At 37.0% G+C, this 18,820-nt stretch overlaps 1 protein-coding gene across 6 annotated transcripts in view; it reads left to right on the top strand.

The window, feature by feature from the left end:
* The window catches only part of upf3a (UPF3A regulator of nonsense mediated mRNA decay), a 63,546-nt gene that overhangs the window by 16,235 nt on the left and 28,491 nt on the right, over window positions 1-18,820 (top strand). For 3 of the 6 annotated variants that reach the window (XM_073043591.1, XM_073043595.1, XM_073043590.1), the window contains exons 3-8: window positions 290-396; window positions 3,511-3,609; window positions 9,713-9,823; window positions 16,895-16,990; window positions 17,369-17,424; window positions 17,519-17,689. In XM_073043591.1, the coding sequence (XP_072899692.1) occupies window positions 290-396; window positions 3,511-3,609; window positions 9,713-9,823; window positions 16,895-16,990; window positions 17,369-17,424; window positions 17,519-17,689 (640 nt within the window). The remainder of the gene's footprint in view (window positions 1-289; window positions 397-3,510; window positions 3,610-9,712; window positions 9,824-16,894; window positions 16,991-17,368; window positions 17,425-17,518; window positions 17,690-18,820) is intronic. The other 3 variants (XM_073043593.1, XM_073043592.1, XM_073043596.1) reach the window with 3 other exon arrangements.

Below are 18,820 nucleotides of genomic sequence, written 5' to 3'. Positions count from 1 at the left end.
TTAATACTCTTTGGGTTAGGGGCTGCCAAACTTAGTATTTGCCTTGGAAGTCTTCTGGTTTTACTTCAACCTGTAGATTTAAATTGTGCTAACTCCATGATAGTGCAGATTGCACAAAATCGTTTAGTGTTTTTTCTTTCATTTCTTTCTTTTGTGTTACTAGTGACTTGCTAATTTTAGATTTTTTTTGATTTGTCAATATCATTTATTGCAGTTGTCAGTTGTTTCATGATACTTATCTATATGTTCTAAATGAAATTGTGAACTATATATCTTTTATTTTTATCAGCCTTTACCCTCACCTGTTCTCCAGAGCTTACATCAATTTTAAAAATCCTGATGATATAATTCTGTTCAGAGACCGATTTGATGGATATATCTTCATTGATAATAAAGGTAAACATGCAAAATGGTTGAGTTACAAATCAAACAATCTAGTCTTCCCATTTTACAGGAAACTTCCATTTACTCATTAAATACCACAGCTGCTGCATCTCCTGTAATGTCCGTTGGATATCAACATTTATTTGTGTTTGCACCAAAAAGAAATCAAGCTTAATTGCTATTTGTGCAAAAATATTAAATTCTTTCAAACCCACTGTTCACGTGTGTGCAGCCATGAGGTGACTGAAATGCTCTTGCGCACATAGCCTTTGATGCTGCACAGCTAGGATTTTCTTTTGTATACTGTTAATATAATTGTGAAGTACCCTGTAATTAATTATGTATTAATGAATATAATCCATAAATTTTCTAAATAATAAAAATACCACAATCTTTGAAACATTTTGGAGCTTCAATGTATTTATATTGTCACTGTTTGTCAGGGTCCGGTCTGGAGTCCGCGTTCCGGGTCTCGATCCGGTCCGAGTGCCCCGGACTCCGGGTCCTGCAGTTGTCCCTCCTATCACCCGTGAACTAGTTAGGACCCTTCTGGCTCAAGGAGGCACACCTGTAACTCATTGAGCTGCAGGTGTTTATAAGGGGCCTTGGGACTGGGACCAGGCGGGTGGTCGTTTTGTTCTGTTTCCTGTTCTCCACTGGCGCCGAACTCTTCTCTGCATTCTGTTATCCTGCCCGGGCTCAGACCTACTCCTCATCATGCTTCTCTGCCCCATACCGGTAATGCCAGGTTGGTCCTCTCCCCCACCTTTCTTCCCATGCGCTGGTCCCGCTTCTCCGCTCGTTTGTGTTGTTCGCACAGTCACGCTGTCTGCCGACCTTTCCCGATTTTCCTGTTATCATGACTGCTGTGTTGGTCACCCTGTACCTATGCCCGTTCCTACCCCTTGCCTCCGTCGGGCAGCCCCGGCCAGTCTGCCGCTGCCCAGCGGGGGTTCTGCCCCGTCCTCCTCTTCCGTCCGAACTCTGGGATTGTGCCCCGCACCCGCCTAGGGGTTCGCGTCGTGCCCAGGCCTCCAGTGTTTCTGCCTGGGAGGTGGCCCTACCCAGGATATATGCGGCCCACCCAGGGAGAGCTCTCCGCCAGCCTATCTAGCCACCTAGACCTGCCTGCCTGAACCCCGAGGACCTGCCTGCCTGCCTGAACCCCGAGGACCTGCCTGCCTGAACCCCAGGGACCTGCCTGCCTGCCTGAACCCCGAGGACCTGCCTGCCTGCCTGCCTGAACCCCAGGGACCTGCCTGCCTGCCTGAACCCTGGGGACCTGTCTGCCTGAACTCCGGGAGCCCGCTCCGCTCTGCCCGCCTGAACCCCGGGAGCCTGTCTACCTGAACTCAAACTCCGGGAGCCCACTCCGCTCTGCCTGCCTGAACTCCGGGAGCCCGCTCCGCTCTGCCTGCCTGAACTCCGGGAGCCCGCTCCGCCTTGCCTGCCTGAACTCCGGGAGCCCGCTCCGCTCTGCCTGCCTGAACTCCGGGAGCCCGCTCCGCTCTGCCTGCCTGAACTCCGGGAGCCCGCTCCGCTCTGCTTGCCTGAACTCCGGGAGCCCGCTCCGCTCTGCCTGCCTGAACTCCGGGAGCCCGCTCCGCTCTGCCTGCCTGAACTCCGGGAGCCCGCTCCGCTCTGCCTGCCTGACACTCTATCTACCTGAACCCCAGCTCTACCCTTAAATGCCATGGCATCCCCATCCTGTCCTCCCCCTAGTACTTCAGTGTCTGCGTCCTGCGTTTGGGTCCATCTGGCCCCGTTCCTGACACTGTTACAAATTGTTACAATAAACACAGAATGGAGGTCGGTAGTGCATTGTTGATAAAAAGCCAGCCCGCTAAGCACTGATGCCATCCAGGCAAACATTTTACTTTTGCTATTCTGCTTGTCCGTTGTTCTAACTGCCTGACAACGTTTACTTGTGTTGTGAGTTGTGGTTTGTGTTAGCTGCATGTGAAAAATTCTACATTCTGATTTTTGGGTAAGTAATCTCAGCAAAAGCTATAAATTCTAACATCAATACTGTGCCTATTATTCGATTTGTTCAACATGTGTGTAATTGTTGGATAATAGATTTCCTGACAGTGAGTTAAAAGAATAGCAAACACAACCAATTTTGAATTTGGAAAAGAGAACGTTGTATGACTGACAAAAAAATACTCAGCTCTTATTACAAACTACAATGAAAGCATTGCCTCAAATATATCATAGTAATAATTAATTTCAAATTTGTCATTTCTGAGAAGTTAAGATGTTCACTGATATGTTGAACTACATACTTAGAAATGAAGTATCTGAAGAACTGTCAGTGCTTGTTGACATCGCTGGAACATTTTAAGCTTCTAGTGCTGATTGCAAACGTGGATTCAGTCTTATAAATTCAATCAAATGTAAATCCAGCAACAGACTGAAGTGGAACATTTTGATGATCTAATGAGGATTAATATGTATCTTTTTCTGGATACAAAATTAATCTGAACAGTGTTTATAAACAATGGATTTGTAATAAAGACAGATGAGAAAAAGTTTATGAAATGTGAAAGATTTTCTTTGTTGTATTCCATTATACCTTTCAATTAATAAATAAAATCAAAACTATGTGATATTTCAATTTTCATTCTAAATATTCATATATACATATTACAGAAAAAATCATTTAAAGTGCTGTGCAATTTTCAGGCATGCTTTTAAATAAGCCTGTCGAGTAATGGTTTGGTCTTCGCAGCTGTTTAAAAAAAAAACAATTAGAGCAAATGGTGCCCACTACTTTTAATCATGATTTTTATCATTATAAATTTGTGACCTTCTTGACTGCTTGGCTCATTAGGACTTGTTTAATGAATCAAAATGGATTTTAGATCAATTTGTTAACACAAATTTCAGATGAAGAGTTTAAAATGTCTCATAGTTGGAACATATTACAAATTAGTTAAAGACCAAATCTTATTGTGGTCAAATGTTAAAAACTGTATGATCACTGTTTATGTTTACAGTCATAATTTGCTAATATGACTTGCATTGGAAGCACAGCAAATACTTACATTTGAACAGAATTTTGGTTTGAAACTTGTATTAAACAACAAATTACTCTTTATCTTCCTATGATTGGAACCCATGCAGGCCAGGAATACCCTGCTGTAGTTGAGTTTGCACCATTTCAGAAAATTTCTAAAAGGAAATTGAAGAAGAAAGATGCAAAATCAGGAAGTATTGAAGAAGGTAATTATCTTGAATGAAACAAAAGCAAAATAACTCTTTTAGTACTGTACTTATATTTACATGTTCAACACTTCATCTCACATAGAGCAACATTGTAACATACAAGTTGTTAACTTGAAGTGTTTAATGAGATAATGCCTTTTCAGTGTCCAATTATAAATATTAATTCATAAGGGAAATATCAAAGAAGGGCCATAAAGCTAATTGCATTAAAAAAAATTAGATAAAATTCAGTTGGCCCTTTTACCAAATAATGCAAGCCAAACCAAATTAACGACTAAAAACCAATGCAGAAGAAATTTTTAAATTTTTATTTAACAGAAAGAAAACATGGTTTCTTTGATTAACATCTAAAATTTTGATCAATTAATAAAATGTTATAATGTAACAAATCAACAAAAAACAAATTTTAATGCCTACTCAACTATCAAAATCATATTATTTGATGATGAAAGAATATTGTTTCCTCCTTTATTTCTCAGTAAAGAACTCCGTTCTCCCTATAATATATTCTGGTTTAGTTAATATAAGTATTTGTAATGTCTTCGGATATTGAAAATCAAATTATTCTTCATTAGAATTAGAATATCAAGTTTTTGCTATTGGCATGACATTGTTTTACATCTGATTGCATTTTCCATTTTTTCAATATTTTTCATTTGTTTTCTTTGTCACCAAATCCACTCAATTTATCATTAATAGGAAACCAACGAATTTGGTCTCTTAGTTGCCAGCCACTTTAATTCCAATTTAATTCCCATAACAGCATGTCCGTACAAACCTCCTCTATTGTCAAGTTGATGTTACATGCAAATTTGAGGAAAACCACCTTATATTCTGCCTTGGTAGTCTCAAACCTGATGGCATGAATATCAATTTCTCTAACTTCTGGTAATCACTCCCCTCTGTTCCTTATTTCTTTGTCATCTCACTGGAATCCATCTCTCCATCTCTTTTCCATCTCCCACTCTCTCAATCACCCATACATTCTCACACTGTTTCCCCTCCTTATCATCTTCCCTATGTTAAAGGATCCACTGTCCCGGCTATCAGATTCCACCAGCTCTTTGTTACTTCCACTTATTACCTCTCAGCATCTGATAGTATTTCTAGCCACCTCCCTCACCTATCACCCTCTTCACCTGGATCTACATATCACATGCCAGCTCTTGCTCAACCCTTTCTCCCCATGATTCTTTTATACTAGCTCCTTTATGTATTGCTCTGAATTTCCAACAGTTGTAATCTCATGTCTCTTCTTGTTCTACAATAGTGTTATTTGATACGTTTGTACAGATGGGGTAATTGAGCTTCATAATTGAATCTTTTATTTCTTCATTGACTATTCACAAAAATCCATTCATTTGTTTCAGCTCCCTAAATTCAGTGGCATCATCAAGCAATCTAAGGATTTAAGTTTGAAGACCATACATTACTTCCATTCCATTTACCAACACACCCCAAACCTATCCGCCTTTGTTTCTATCATGTAAAAATAATGTAAAAAATTGCCTACATATTGAATTTTGCTATGTACTGTAGTTATGCAGCACAGAAAGAAACCCTTTAGGTCCATGCTGACCAAATTGCTAACCATGCTAAACCCTATGCTAAACTTGCATAGCTTCTGAATAGGTTGTCCTTGTGAGGCAGGGAAAAGATGGTAGGGTGAAAGAATCATGGTTGACAAGAGAAGTGAAGTATCTAGTCAACAGGAAGAAGGAACATAAGGTTTAGGAAGCAAGGAATCTTAAGAGTCATCAGGTAACCAGGAAGAAGCTTAAGAAGGGACTGAGGAGAGCTAGAAGGAGACATGAGAAGGCCTTGGCGATTAGGATTAGGGTATGTTTTACACATATGTGAAGAACAGGAAGATGACCAGAATGAAGGTATTCCAGTCAGGAGTAAATGAGGAAACATGTGCCTGAAGTTTGGAGAGATCCCTAATAAGTACTTTAATTTTTGTTCACTGGTGAGAGGAACCTTGTTATGCTGGAGTGTGTTGCTGTTAAGAAAGAGGATGTGCTAGATCATTTGAAAAACATTAAAATAGATAAGCCTCTGGGCCAGATAGGATATACACCAGGTTACTATGGGAAGTGAGGAAGAAGATCACTGCACTTTTAGTAATGATCTTTGCATCCTCACTGGCCATAGGATTAGTACTAAAAGATTGGAGAATAGCAAATATTATTCCTTTGTTCAAGAAAGGTAATAGGGATAATTATTAGAATTATAGACCTGTAAGCCTTACATCAGTGATGGGCAAACAGTTCATGAGGATTCTTAGAGAAAGGATTTACAAACATTTGGAGAAGCATAGTTTGGTTAAGGATGGGCAGCATGGCTTTATGAGGGGCAGGTTATGCCTCATGAGCCTGAATGATTTCTTTGAGGAAATGACAAAACAGATTGATGAAGGTAGAACAGTGGATATAGCGTATGAGGATTCTAGTAAGGTGTTCAACAAGGTTCCCATGGTAGCTTCATTCAGAAAGTCAGGAAGCACAGAATCCAGGGAAAATTGGTTTATAAATTCAGAATTGGCTTGCCTACATAAGGTGGTAGTAGATGAAGTATATTCTGCCTGGAGGTCAGTGACCAATGATGTTCAACAGGGAAGAGTTCTGGGATCCCTGCTCTTCATGAATTTTATAAATGACTTAGATGAGGAAGTGGAAATTAGTAAGTTGGCAATGACCCAAAAGTTGGTGGTCATATTGTGGATAGTATAGATGGTTGTTGTAGGTTACAATGGGGTATTATAGGCATATGTAAGATGCCCATTCAAGCTAGTCCAATTTGGCCCATATCCTTCTAAACCTTTCCTATCCACTTATTTGTCCAATTGTCTTTTTAAAATTATTATTCTATCTGCTCAAACTCTTCCCGGTGATGGTATATACCTGTTTAATATACCTGGGAAAATACTGAGTACATTCACTCTCTTAAATTTATACAGCTCTTTAAGGTCAGCTCTGTTTCCTATGCTCCAAGGAATAAAATAAATTCCTAACCTGTTCATCATCAGTCCACTAAATCCGGTAACATCCTTGTAAATCTTTTAGCTCTCTTTCTAATTTAATGACATCTTTACTCTAGCAGGGTGACCAAAGCTGAACACAATACTCTAATTGTGGCCTCACCAGCATTTTGTACCATTGCATCATAACCTTCCAATGTCATCAGTGCCATGACTGATGAAGGCAGTGTGCCAAAAGCCTTCTTCACCATTCTGTCTACCTGTGACTCCACTTCCAGGGATCCATGTACCTGAATACCAGTGTTCTTCTTTTCTACGACACTCTCTACAGCCCTACTGTTTACTGTGAATGGATGCTGCAGAGATTGAAGGCATTGTCTTGGGTCTCTGCCAAAATTCGAATTCCTGACTAGTATTCCTGTTTCAGGATATAGTCCGGAGCTGAAGCAGTCTCTTTAGAACTTTGATATCCACTCTCTAGCACTTGAATATCCACTCTATCTCCAAAACTATCCTTAATGTCAGCCAGTTTTGTACTTTCTCTCAAATGATCTTATCCGTACCCCTGCCTTTGTTACCACAGAATATGATTATTCCAGTTATCTCTTGAGTTGCCTTCCTTCTTTGCATGAATTTCTTTTGAGTTTAGTCAGTATTCTCCTGCTCAAATTATATTAACTGGCTGCATCACCTATTATGACTGCATTTGCCAATTTCTGTGGCTTTGTGCTTAAACAATACCTTTCATGACTTTTAAAACTCATCATCCCAATATTCAAATTGCTCTGACTTATTTTCTGATCCTCCAGTCTCTGAAATCTCTTTGTCCTATAAGCTTAAATCTTTGTTCCATCCTTGAATAACAATCTCTTGCTCTCCTGAAGTTATTTTAATTTCTTTACCAAAAAACAGCTTTTGCATTTGCCTAGACCAAAACTTTCCAAGCCTAAAACTCACTGTACTACTTTCCTTTAATCTGGATCTTAACATGTAATGTAATGTTGATCAAGTCTTCAGCTGTGTGTCTCTGTAGTTTATATTCCTCCTGAATGTTTTGAGATATTTCTCTACCTTGTTTGCACTTACATTGCAAATTGTTCTTTTGGAAGAGCAATAATTTGAGATGACAGGTTTCAAAACTACAGAAAAGTACCATCCTCTTTTTGCATGTTTTCATGCTTTCTGTTTTTTGGTTTAAATTAATTTAATTCACACCACCATTGTCACTGAAAAATATTGACACCATATGCATTATTAAGCATTTTTAAAATTTCTCAAAATGCTTCAGTCATATTTTATTATTTCATAATGATTTTACATATAATGCTTGAACTTCCTGCACATTTAACTAAAAAGGAAATTAAATTGTGAGATCCATCATAATTAATGTCAAAATATTTCCTCTTACTAGATGAGCTTGGGGGTAGTAGGAGACAAGGATAATGTGTGTTTTGTGCTGGTGGAAAGAGTCCAGAGATGATAAAATTCAAAAAATCTAATGACTGAAATTTTTAATATTTTGATATTTATTTTGTATTAATCTTAGAAAATTTTCAGCCATTAGATTTTCAGATTTTTATCATCTTTGGATTCTTTCCACCAGCACAAAACACATATTACCCCTGTCTCCTACTATCCCCAAGCTCAACTAGTAAGAGGAAAATCTTTGACATTAATTAGGATGGATCTCACAATTTTGATATTTACTTTTTATTCATCTTCCTTCTCCCTCTGTGCATTTTTTTTTTGCTGACAGTTTGGGTTTTATCCACTTAAGAAACTAGGATCTGGCACTCACATGTGGATTTCCTGAGTTTCTGAAGCCAGAGTTATGTCTTTACCAGTCTAGATTATAAATTATGAAACCCAAGGATGGTGTAGCAAATCCTTGGTACTCTGATAGGTGAAATGCTGCTCTAAATTGTTATATGTTGCTACATGATAAACATACACTATTAATCCACAGCAATAAATAACTATGAAATAAATACTGAGCAGTTTATTTAAATAAAACACGGCAAGATTTATAAATTACCATATTAAAATCGATGCTGACAGTATCTTAATATAAAATTGAAAATGTCTTCTGATATGGAATCACAGTATAGATAAGCTTAGAAGGAGGTCATTCAACCTGTTTAGTTTGGGCTGGCTCCATGCAAGGGTATGCCAGTGAGTTTTACTTTCCGTGTTTCTATACATGATCCACAAATTCTTTCCTTTTCAGATAACTAGCTCTCTTTTGAACACTGCAGTTGAATCCATTTCCACAATTAACCCTGATACTACACACAGATCTCAACAACTTTTTAGAAGTTTCTTTTTCCTCAGGTCATCTTACACATAGAAGTATTACTAAATGTTATAAGACCTGAGCACCTCTGCTGGATTCAGGAGGCCCAAAACAAAGCTACGCTTCAACACCAGAGATCTTAAGTCAAAATAATGCAGCCATTTCTTGACAATCAGCCTTTTAACAAAACAGAGGTTCGGAAATGGAGCCTTAATTGCTTCTGTGCACTATAACAGCATAGTATGTCTGATCCCTCACATTTTCAGAATAGCGAGGTCATAAATTGAAATGGTTCTTTTAAAAATGGATTAAATAGGTCCAATAAATACAAATTCACTAATTCACTGGTCCTTTCTGGAATCACTGAGTGAATGAAATATATACAGAATATGCAAATTGTTAACACAGTGGAAGCTATAAGTCATAAGATCCCTATATACTGCTCCACTATTCTACAACGTCCTGGCTGAGTGCCTGCCTCAACTTTACTTTCACTACTTCCATTGGTGTACAAAAACATGAACGTGCCACATTTGTTTTACTAAAAGAGATTTGGAAAAAGGCTTGCCTGAAACTGATCAGTTCCTTTTAAATATATGTTCATTGTATTCAATTTTTATTATTTTTTACACAGTTGCTCTCTAACCTTCGTATACCTTTTTAATGATCTAAGTTGCTCTCCTTTAACCAATTAACAGAAAACATATTAAAATAATTTTTTCTTGGTCTGTTTGTAACATCGATTAGACTCTAATAAAAAGTAATGAAGTCTCATAAGTTTTTTAAAATATTTATAAATACTTGAACATATTTTTGTGTAATTACAGATCCTGAGTACAAGAAATTTTTGGAAAGTTACTGTGCTGATGAAGAGAAAGTTGCAGCTAATCCAGAGACATTACTGGGCGAGATAGAGGCAAAGACCAGAGAACTGATCGGTTAGTCTGATGGTGATTTTCAGGTCCACTTTTGTCACCATTTTTTTTGATAGTATTTATTTAGGAGCATGGCTGATTATGATTTTATTATATTGTCAGTCAGAGTCATTAACTAATCAAATGTGAGTTAAACTGTACAGGGGATAATTCCTTATGTAGATGTATTCATTATATTTTTTTACAAGGAATATTATGAACTATATTTAAAATCAAACTTTAAGATTAAATCTCTAACCCAAATAGGACAAAGATCTTCTCCACTTTTGGATAATTAACATCCAGTTAACACCAGATCCATTAACCTTGTTTTTGTTTGCTATTTCATACAAGTCATTTCATTGATTTTATGTCTGACCTCTGACTAGATTAGTTTTTCCTTCTTTTTTTTATTCTATTATAATTAACATGTCCATGGGGAATGAGTATTGATAACTAGTACTAATAGCATTTGTGATTTCAGAAAGTAGGTGTTTTAATCCTTGAAGAAATGTTGTTCATGTTAATTAATATTCCAATTTAGCATATTACTGACCTTCATATAGGTATAGTGAATGATGGTGCACTCTTGACAGTGTAAAATATTTTTTCGAGTATCAGCAAAATTAAAACATTAAATTACTGCAGTTGGTTCAATTTGGTAAAGTTAGTCTATCATGCCAGTGCCAGCTTCATGAAAAATCAATCCATTTAGTTCCTGCAGAATAACACACACATCCTGTCATACCAGCCTGCCTTTGGATTATAGCCTTACATGTTTTTTGGTTATCCTGTACATTCTCTTCTGAAAATGATTTGAATCTGCTTGCATCTTCCTTTTTGATACCACATTCCATGTCATGCTAATACAATGTGTAAGAAAAATCCTCTGATATTCCTTCTGGTTATTTTGTTTATGCTCTAAAATCTGTGCTTTTGTATATTGACTACCGTAGGGAGAAAAAAATTCTTATTTAGTCTTAACAAACTCTGCATAATTTTGAAAATTGCTGTCAATCAGCCCTTAACCACCTTGTTCTGAGAAAAGTTCCATGTTTAGTGATACATAAATGATTAAGACCCCCATCCCTATTCCCACTGTGTTAAATTGCTTCTAAACAGTCTCATTGGCTTTGAGGTACATCTCAGACTCTGCTACACTAAATTTGCCACAATGTTCTTCTACCAGATACCGAACCAGTGATTCATAATGGGTTTAACCAAACAAAAAAAATCTTCCTGTTATGCAATATGCATCATAGCTAGAGACCATATCAAAAACACTTCAAATCTAATGAAGTAACCTCAGTGTTAACGAGATAACAGCCAATTTACTAGCAGCAAATGGCAGTAAGATAAAGATCTGATATACTGTATGAATTTTGTTATTTGAAGAATGAATGTTGGTTATGACATGAGTGCTGCCTACCTTGTACTGCTTCATGATGCAGAATTTTTACATCTATTTGAAAGAGCAGATTAAATTTTATCCAAAAGACAAAAGATCTCTGTTGATGGAGTACTGTCACAGTTCTACACGTTACAGGGTCACAGAATGGATACAATTGGGAAGGAAGCTGATTGTTCAGTCAGGTCTGTGTGGTCTATGTCAAAACAATCCAGATACTCCCTCACCATCTCCCCTCAGACCTGTACTTCTTTTTCCTTTCCAGATACGTATCTAGTTCCTTTTTTAAAAGCTGTGATTGGCTTTGCCTTTACTCACCCCACTGAAGTTCGTTTCAGATTCTAACTACTTACTAAAGATTAAAAAAACCATTTTCCATGTGTTTCATATTGTTCTTTTGACAATTTCCTTCATTAAACATCCTCTAGTTCTTGATCATTTTGGCAATCGAATTGGGTTCTCTCCAATTCCACTGTCTAAATCCTTCATGATATTGAGGGTCTATTATCAAGTCCCCTCCCAACTTCTCCAGTCTGTTTGCATAACTGAAGTCCTTCATTGCTGGAATCATTATAGTAAACCTCTTTTGCCTCTTCTGCACCCTCTCTGAATTCAGTCCATATTTTGCACTCAAATCCCAAAAATTAAAGTTGCAACCATCTGATTTAGAGGAAGTGAAACTATCATTGACTTATGCCTGTTTTATTAAGCTTAGTATCTTGCTTGCTTTTGTACTAGCTGCATATTTATAAATAATTGTGTGTATGTTCTATTGCCAGATCTTTCAATTTCTATAGCTCCTTCATATTGGTACTATTCAATTTATAGTATCTCCAGTCGACGTTCTTTCTAAAGGCTACTGCTATATTGCATTGAATTTTATCTGCCACGTGATTGACTATTCTGTCATTGTATCTATTCTATTTTTAAGTTGACTACCGCATTCATATATTGCATTTTCATTTTGTGTATTTATTGCAATTTTGAAATCATGCCATCTATACCCAGGTCTACTTTATTACTATACATTAAATTAAGCAATTTTAATATCAATCTCTTAGTCCAACACTGGCTTATGGAAATAAACATCTGACAAATAGGACAAGTATCAACTATTTCTAGCTTTCTCAACTTCCAGAAATTTTGACCACTTACTAACATTAGTTACATATACAAAGATACCTGAAATGATTTTAGCATCACACTTTCATCAAATGATGTTGTTCTGCTGGCAATATAGCTTGGGAAAATTCATTTGGGTTTTGTCAGAAAGGCCTTTATTGCTAAGATTGAGAACATTTGAGTTCATTGTGCTGCATCTCATTGCAATAGGTAGCATTCCTGTAGCAAGCCTTTATAGATGCACTATAATTTCTAGTATATATACCTTTACTTACCTTAATTTTGTGTGTTTCAGGTTTACTTTGTGGCATTTGTTCAATAGTATTTGAAGTCTATTTGCACTATTAACCACTCTGCCCTAATGAGCCTTATTGATCATATCAATGATCAAGCAGTCAAGTTTGTTGAAAACTATTTTCCTGTTTTCATACTGGATCATGTTCCTTAATACCTATTTTTGCAACCAAAGTTTCTTATTGGCTAATGCCAGGCAGTTTCTCCATTACTGACATTGTTTTGCCTGGTATGTGGTTATTGAATTTACCCCTCTCCACAGGCATGTAACATTTTAAAACTGCCAGTCTCGTATCCAAGAAAGGTTGAAGAATAATGGCCAAAGACTCTGTTTTGTTTTACACATTTAACTGACAGCATTCTGTTCAGCCTGATTGATTTTTTTCTATGAATGCTGACAACCTTTTCTTAACATATAATATTTAAATTCTAAAGCTGTTCCTTTTCTCCTGGAATACTGGCACCATCCTCTTTTGTGAAGACATGAAAAATAGTCATTCATTACTTCAGCCTTGCTGTCTCTCTGCAAAAACATCTAACCTTAAAGGATGAAGACTTTTACAAGAGCCATCAATCAGAGAAATTTAGCAAATAACATCAAACAAAGAGCAAGTGTTTTAATGGATATATGAAAAAAATCAAGAACTATCTTGTGTAAATGTGGAAATCCCTGTAGAGTGAATCTGTAGAGTAAATAGCTGAAAACAAGGAACTGGGAAATTAGTAAAATCAGTACTTTGCAGCAGTCTTTATAGTGAACTTTATTGCAAACATCCAAAGATTTCTAATGGGTTGGCTTCAAACACTGTAGAAGAATTAGTAATATTCACTATCACAAGGAGCAAAGTATTAGGAAAAAAACTAATGTACCTAAAGTGAGGCAAGTCACCTGCATCTGAGCATTTTAAGGAAAATGCTGAAGAGGTTGTGGAGCCATTGGTTGAAATGTTTTAAAACTCACTGAGTTCTGGGAAGTACCAGCAGATTGAAAAAGCAAAAATGTGATCCCATTGCTTAAGAAGACTAAAGTGGGTAGCTATAGGCCTATATGTTGTTCATAGATGTTAAATCTATGATCAAAAAAGAAGTAGCGAGTCATTTAGAGAAGCTTAATGTATTCAACCTAGGCCAATGTGGTTTTATAAAAGGTGAGTCCCATTTGACAAATGTGGGAATTCTTTGAGGATGTAAAAAGCAGAATAGAGAAACAGAAATATATAGGTACTATTTGGATTTTCAGAACACATTTGACAAGGTTCCATCTAAAAGCATGATGTACAAAATTAGAACATTTGGAGAATTCTATTAGCATGGATGGAAGAGTCATTATTGCTCAGAGGACAAAATTGGAATAAATGGATCTTTAAAAGCTGGCCAAGAAAGCAAAACATTAATTAGAAAACACTACATTAATTGCAAAACTGTGTAAAGTTGCTTATAGAGCAGTATAGGGAAACCAGGACCACATTTTCCTGGGAACAGAAAGTATTTAGCAGACCCAGGATAACTTACCAGTCTGGTCAGGAACTTCTATCAGGCAAGTCCTTTGCTGACCTTTTACCCTTCAGGACCCCCACCTACCTACTTCTCTTACATCCCTTACTGTGTTCTGATCTCAATTCCAAATTCCTGGACCTCACAATTACACCAGGAATAGAAGCTTCTATTTCCAATCTCCTCACTTTTCATCACCATTTCATTGGCAGCCACAACTTCAGTGTTTACCAGCTCTTATTCTTGAAATTAGTGCTTGACCAGTAAGGCTCCTGATATCAATTTACCTCCCTTTCCTTTCCTCTCTTTTTCTCCAAATCCTGTGTGCTACACCACTGCACCAGGCTCTAGTGCCTTTTCCAACTCCAACAGAAAATGATGCTTCTGTCCTCACAAGGCGGCACAGGTAACAAAGCCTCTTCCCCCTCCTCCTTCTACCCTCATACCCTATAGGTACTGTACAGCGCTTTAGTGTTTCTCTCCCTCCCACTTTCCAAACCCCCTGCTGCTCCCCCATCATTACTTCATCCACAGTACAGGCTTAGTCCTGGCTGGAGTCACTAACCATCTTGACCTATATCCTTTGCTGATGCGGGGAGCCCCATGGCCTCAGCAACTGCTGCCTTCCAGTGTTTGTTCGGTGGAACACCAGCTGTATTGAGTTCATCTGCATCTGCATTAGTGTGATGATTGGACTGCTGATCGCTTGTTCTTGCTGACAATGTCCCATGCACCATCAATCTACAGGACATGACACTCAGGGATTTGGGCTGAATTATTTTTTGTATGTTTATTGCTATTGTAATTATATGTAATCTATATGCTTTGTGCTGTATATGATTGTTGGTACAGTGTTTTGCACCTTCGTTGCAGAGTAATGTACATTATTTGGCTGTATTCATGGATATTCATGTATGGTTGAATGACAGTTAAATTTGAGCTTGAACTTGCACTTGCCAGAAACTGCCCTTACACCAGACCATTGAGCGACACATTTAAGAAATTGAGATCACAAAGGCTATCTAGTGCATTCTCTTAAATATTTACCAATGTCATTTTAATGTTACATAATGATAGGCCAAAATCGTAATATTTATTATTTGTCTTATGCCTTCTTCAGTGGCAACTGCATCCTACAGCTAAGATAGTTAATACTCATTTTACATAATGATTTCACTCCATTACCTCACACATTAAAAAAGCAATATACCTACATCAACTTCTTCACATTTAGAACTAAGCATGATATTCTATCCACAGATTTTAACTTGCAGCAAAACAAAATGATACTAACAAGAACATTCTTTCCATTATATACTACAGAGTTAATTGAGGAACCACAATTGGTTTCTGTCTAGCAATTGCCTTCCTTGGTAAAGACTAATCAGGTTCTAGTTAGAAAAGGTTCTCTGGGAAAGTCCTTATGGATTATACATCAACTGTTAGCCATGGCCAAGTGTACTTTAAACTTTTAAGGAAGTTTATAATTGTGGGACTTGGACAACGTGGATATCAGAAACATTCAAATTCTATATCATTGGCACTTTTAAAAGGTTGTGATATCAGATGGGTATTTGAGATTTTAAACACTTGGTCTTTGTCCATGCTGCAGTTTTAAAGATTGAATCCATTCTAATCAAAATTCAGTTGAAATGGGTTGTGCTTGTCTCATGGACAGAATGCCTAAGCAGCCTATCTTATTCGAAAAGGAACAATGTTCAAAAATCAAAAAGGGCATACACAAAAAATATATAATATAAAGATTATATAGGATGGAAAGGAATAATTAAATAAGCTCGCTATCTAGAATAGATGCAATGTTTCAAGTGGCAGTCTTGGTTTTGTGCAATATACGGCACTCTAAAGGACATCAATTAGGCTAACACATAAGTGGAGTGTTGGGAATGCTGCCTTTCAGCTGGCACTTTATAGCAAGGTTCTGAATCAAAATGTTTCATAAATTATTTTAGAGTAGACTTCTGCCTGTATCCCAGCTGATATTTAGCCCTTGACCAGCATCACTGATAGGTTTCCAAGTCATTCATTTAATTAGTGTTTGTAAGACCTTGCAGTACACAAATTGACTTTTGCCTTTCCGCATCTTCTAACAGGGAATACCCTTCAAAGTACTTCATTGGCTCTAAAGTGCTTTGGGACACCATTAAGTCATGAAAAACATTATGTGAATGCAACACCTGCCTTTCTTGTATGCAGTTGGGTCTGCCTCGTACAAGTTGGATTAATTAACTATACCTAGATCTCATGAATTGAGTGGGTGACCCAAATGTCCCATATTTATCTGATTAACACTTGATCAATGTTGCAACAGACAACCAACTATATGCATGTCTTTTCACTGTGTTGTTTGGCTCTTTGGGTATCTGAGATCTTCACCAGTATCAACATATATCATTGCACACACAAATCTAATTGTGCAATGACTTAACTTTCACTCCCTCTTCTAAACTAAGCATTAAAAATGTTGTTGAATTTAGCATGTGCATCTCTGCACCAGTGGTATCTTTAATAACTGTATCATTTGTTTTTGTGTGTGTTAACCTATGATTCTTATTTTTAAGGATTACAGGAAAAAGAGCAGGAGAAATGGGATGAGAATCGATAGCTCTAGTTAAGGAGCTAGATCCGCACAGGCACAATGAGATAGATGGCATCCTTCTGTGCTATAAATTTTATGGTTCTCACAATATTGGGCTCAAACTTTTCCAGTTCATAGTTTATATGTACAGCCTGAAAATTTGTTTTTGCATTGCTGGCAGGTACAGACCAATTTCCAACTCTGGAGAATGTCTATAGCCAGGAACTTAAAGGTGTAAACAGAACTTGGAAGCAGCTGCACGTGTACAAGAACACAGGTGCGCAGTTGTTTTAAAGTCACAGCTGTGACTATTGAACCACTGCATAATTGCACTTGTTCACTATAGCCAATTGAAATGGAATTCCACAATATAAACTGCGCATATTCAAAATATTGGCATTCTTAGCAAAATGACTTCCTCACTGTTGTGCTAATATTTAAATGATGAAGGGAAATTAATTTGACTTGTATATTTCAAAATTAATCAGAATTGATATAACTTTTGAAAGAGTAATAATGATGAAACTCTTTAAGGCATGTAATAGCAATACAATTTTGCATGAATACCTTGAAAGTATAAATTATGCCAATACATTTTATTTTGGAGGAATGATGATTGTTTAGAAACTAAATTTAATTACTGCATTATTTCCAGCTAGGCGAACAACCCCTCTTCTGGAATATATCAAAAACAAGAAGCTGGAAAAGCAGGTGGAACTTTATTTTTTAAATTATCTTTATTGTTAACTCCAGCATTTGTTCATAAAACTGGCATTTTCTTCAATTGAACCTTGTTATTTTCCAGCGAATTAGAGAGGAAAAAAGAGAAGAAAGAAGAAGGCGAGAGCTGGAAAAAAAACGTTTGAGGGAGGAAGAAAAAAGAAAACGTAGAGAGGAAGAAAGGCGTAAAAGGAAAGAAGCAGAGAAACAGAAAAAAATAGCAGAAAAGGAAAGGAAAGAAGAAATCAAAATTAAGGTTTATTTCTTTACTTTAGTAGATTGGGGGAATTTATCCAGAATTTTATTTAATGTGTAATTTCACTTTGTTGTGTAAAATGTTAGTTCTTAATTGTAAAACACTTAGGCTGTTTATACAAGTTTACATCACCAATAACTACAAAATACCTTCACAAGCACAGCAAAAATGCCATCTTTTGAAGTTAGTCATTATTACCCCTTATTTGCATTGTTGTTATATAAATACTTGGGCAGTCCTGACATAATTAACTATGTTAGTAAGACTAGATAAAACTTAGGTAAAGGGAATGCATCAAGTCCTTAATGTAATGTTAAATGTTGACTGATGTTGTGAGATTCTTTTTTTCAAATCCTGGAAACTTTCTGTATGATGATAATCGGAATAGCATTTCCCAGGTATAGGTCAATCTTATGACCTTTTTATTTATATTTAAAGTTTTATTGAAACATGATAGTGGCCTTTTTAACTGCAGGCCTAACTCTACTGAATTGATGCTTAGCAAATATTTGGCTGAGTATTTGAATGCATAATTGTTAGCTCATGGTGGGTTCCAACTTCCTATCAAGAACTTAGCATCACTAAGGTCAATTGTCAGGCCCTTACTAAAACCAAAGTCAAGATTCGTTCATTCAACAGAAGCACTGATAGCTTGGATTTCTTCTTAATCTATACATATACTGAGCATTTGTTTTGTTTCAAGGCAGAAAACGTAATTCCAGTTGTAAATACTTTGATGCACACACACAAATAAGCTGCTTTCTGCATCAGGTGTTCCAGCAGTAATGTTATTCACACTATTGTGAGGCACTCTTCCCCTTGGACACTCCCAGCCTAACTAGGTTTTAATAGCAATATTTACTCTCCAGCAGCTTGATTTCAAGAGGCTTCTCTGAGCAGGTCCCAGTTGGCACTGGGAACTCTACTTAGGTATGTCCTCTTTGATTTATTTGCTTACCCCATGTCCTTTAAGACCCTGTGCTGCACAGCAATCCTTGCACCCCACCCCCCCAACCCTGCAAAAGTTCACTAACTTTGCCTAAAATCTTGTGGCATCATCTTCAAAACTTATTTTCCTTTGGTGCCACTCTGCCACTAATTACAAGTGTCCAACTCACCGCTTGCAGGGAT

The sequence above is a fragment of the Hemitrygon akajei genome, chromosome 4 (assembly GCF_048418815.1).
Source record: "Hemitrygon akajei chromosome 4, sHemAka1.3, whole genome shotgun sequence".
NCBI lineage: Eukaryota > Metazoa > Chordata > Chondrichthyes > Myliobatiformes > Dasyatidae > Hemitrygon > Hemitrygon akajei.
Note: the sequence above shows the minus strand (reverse complement) of the source record. Positions and strands in the feature narration are given on the sequence as shown.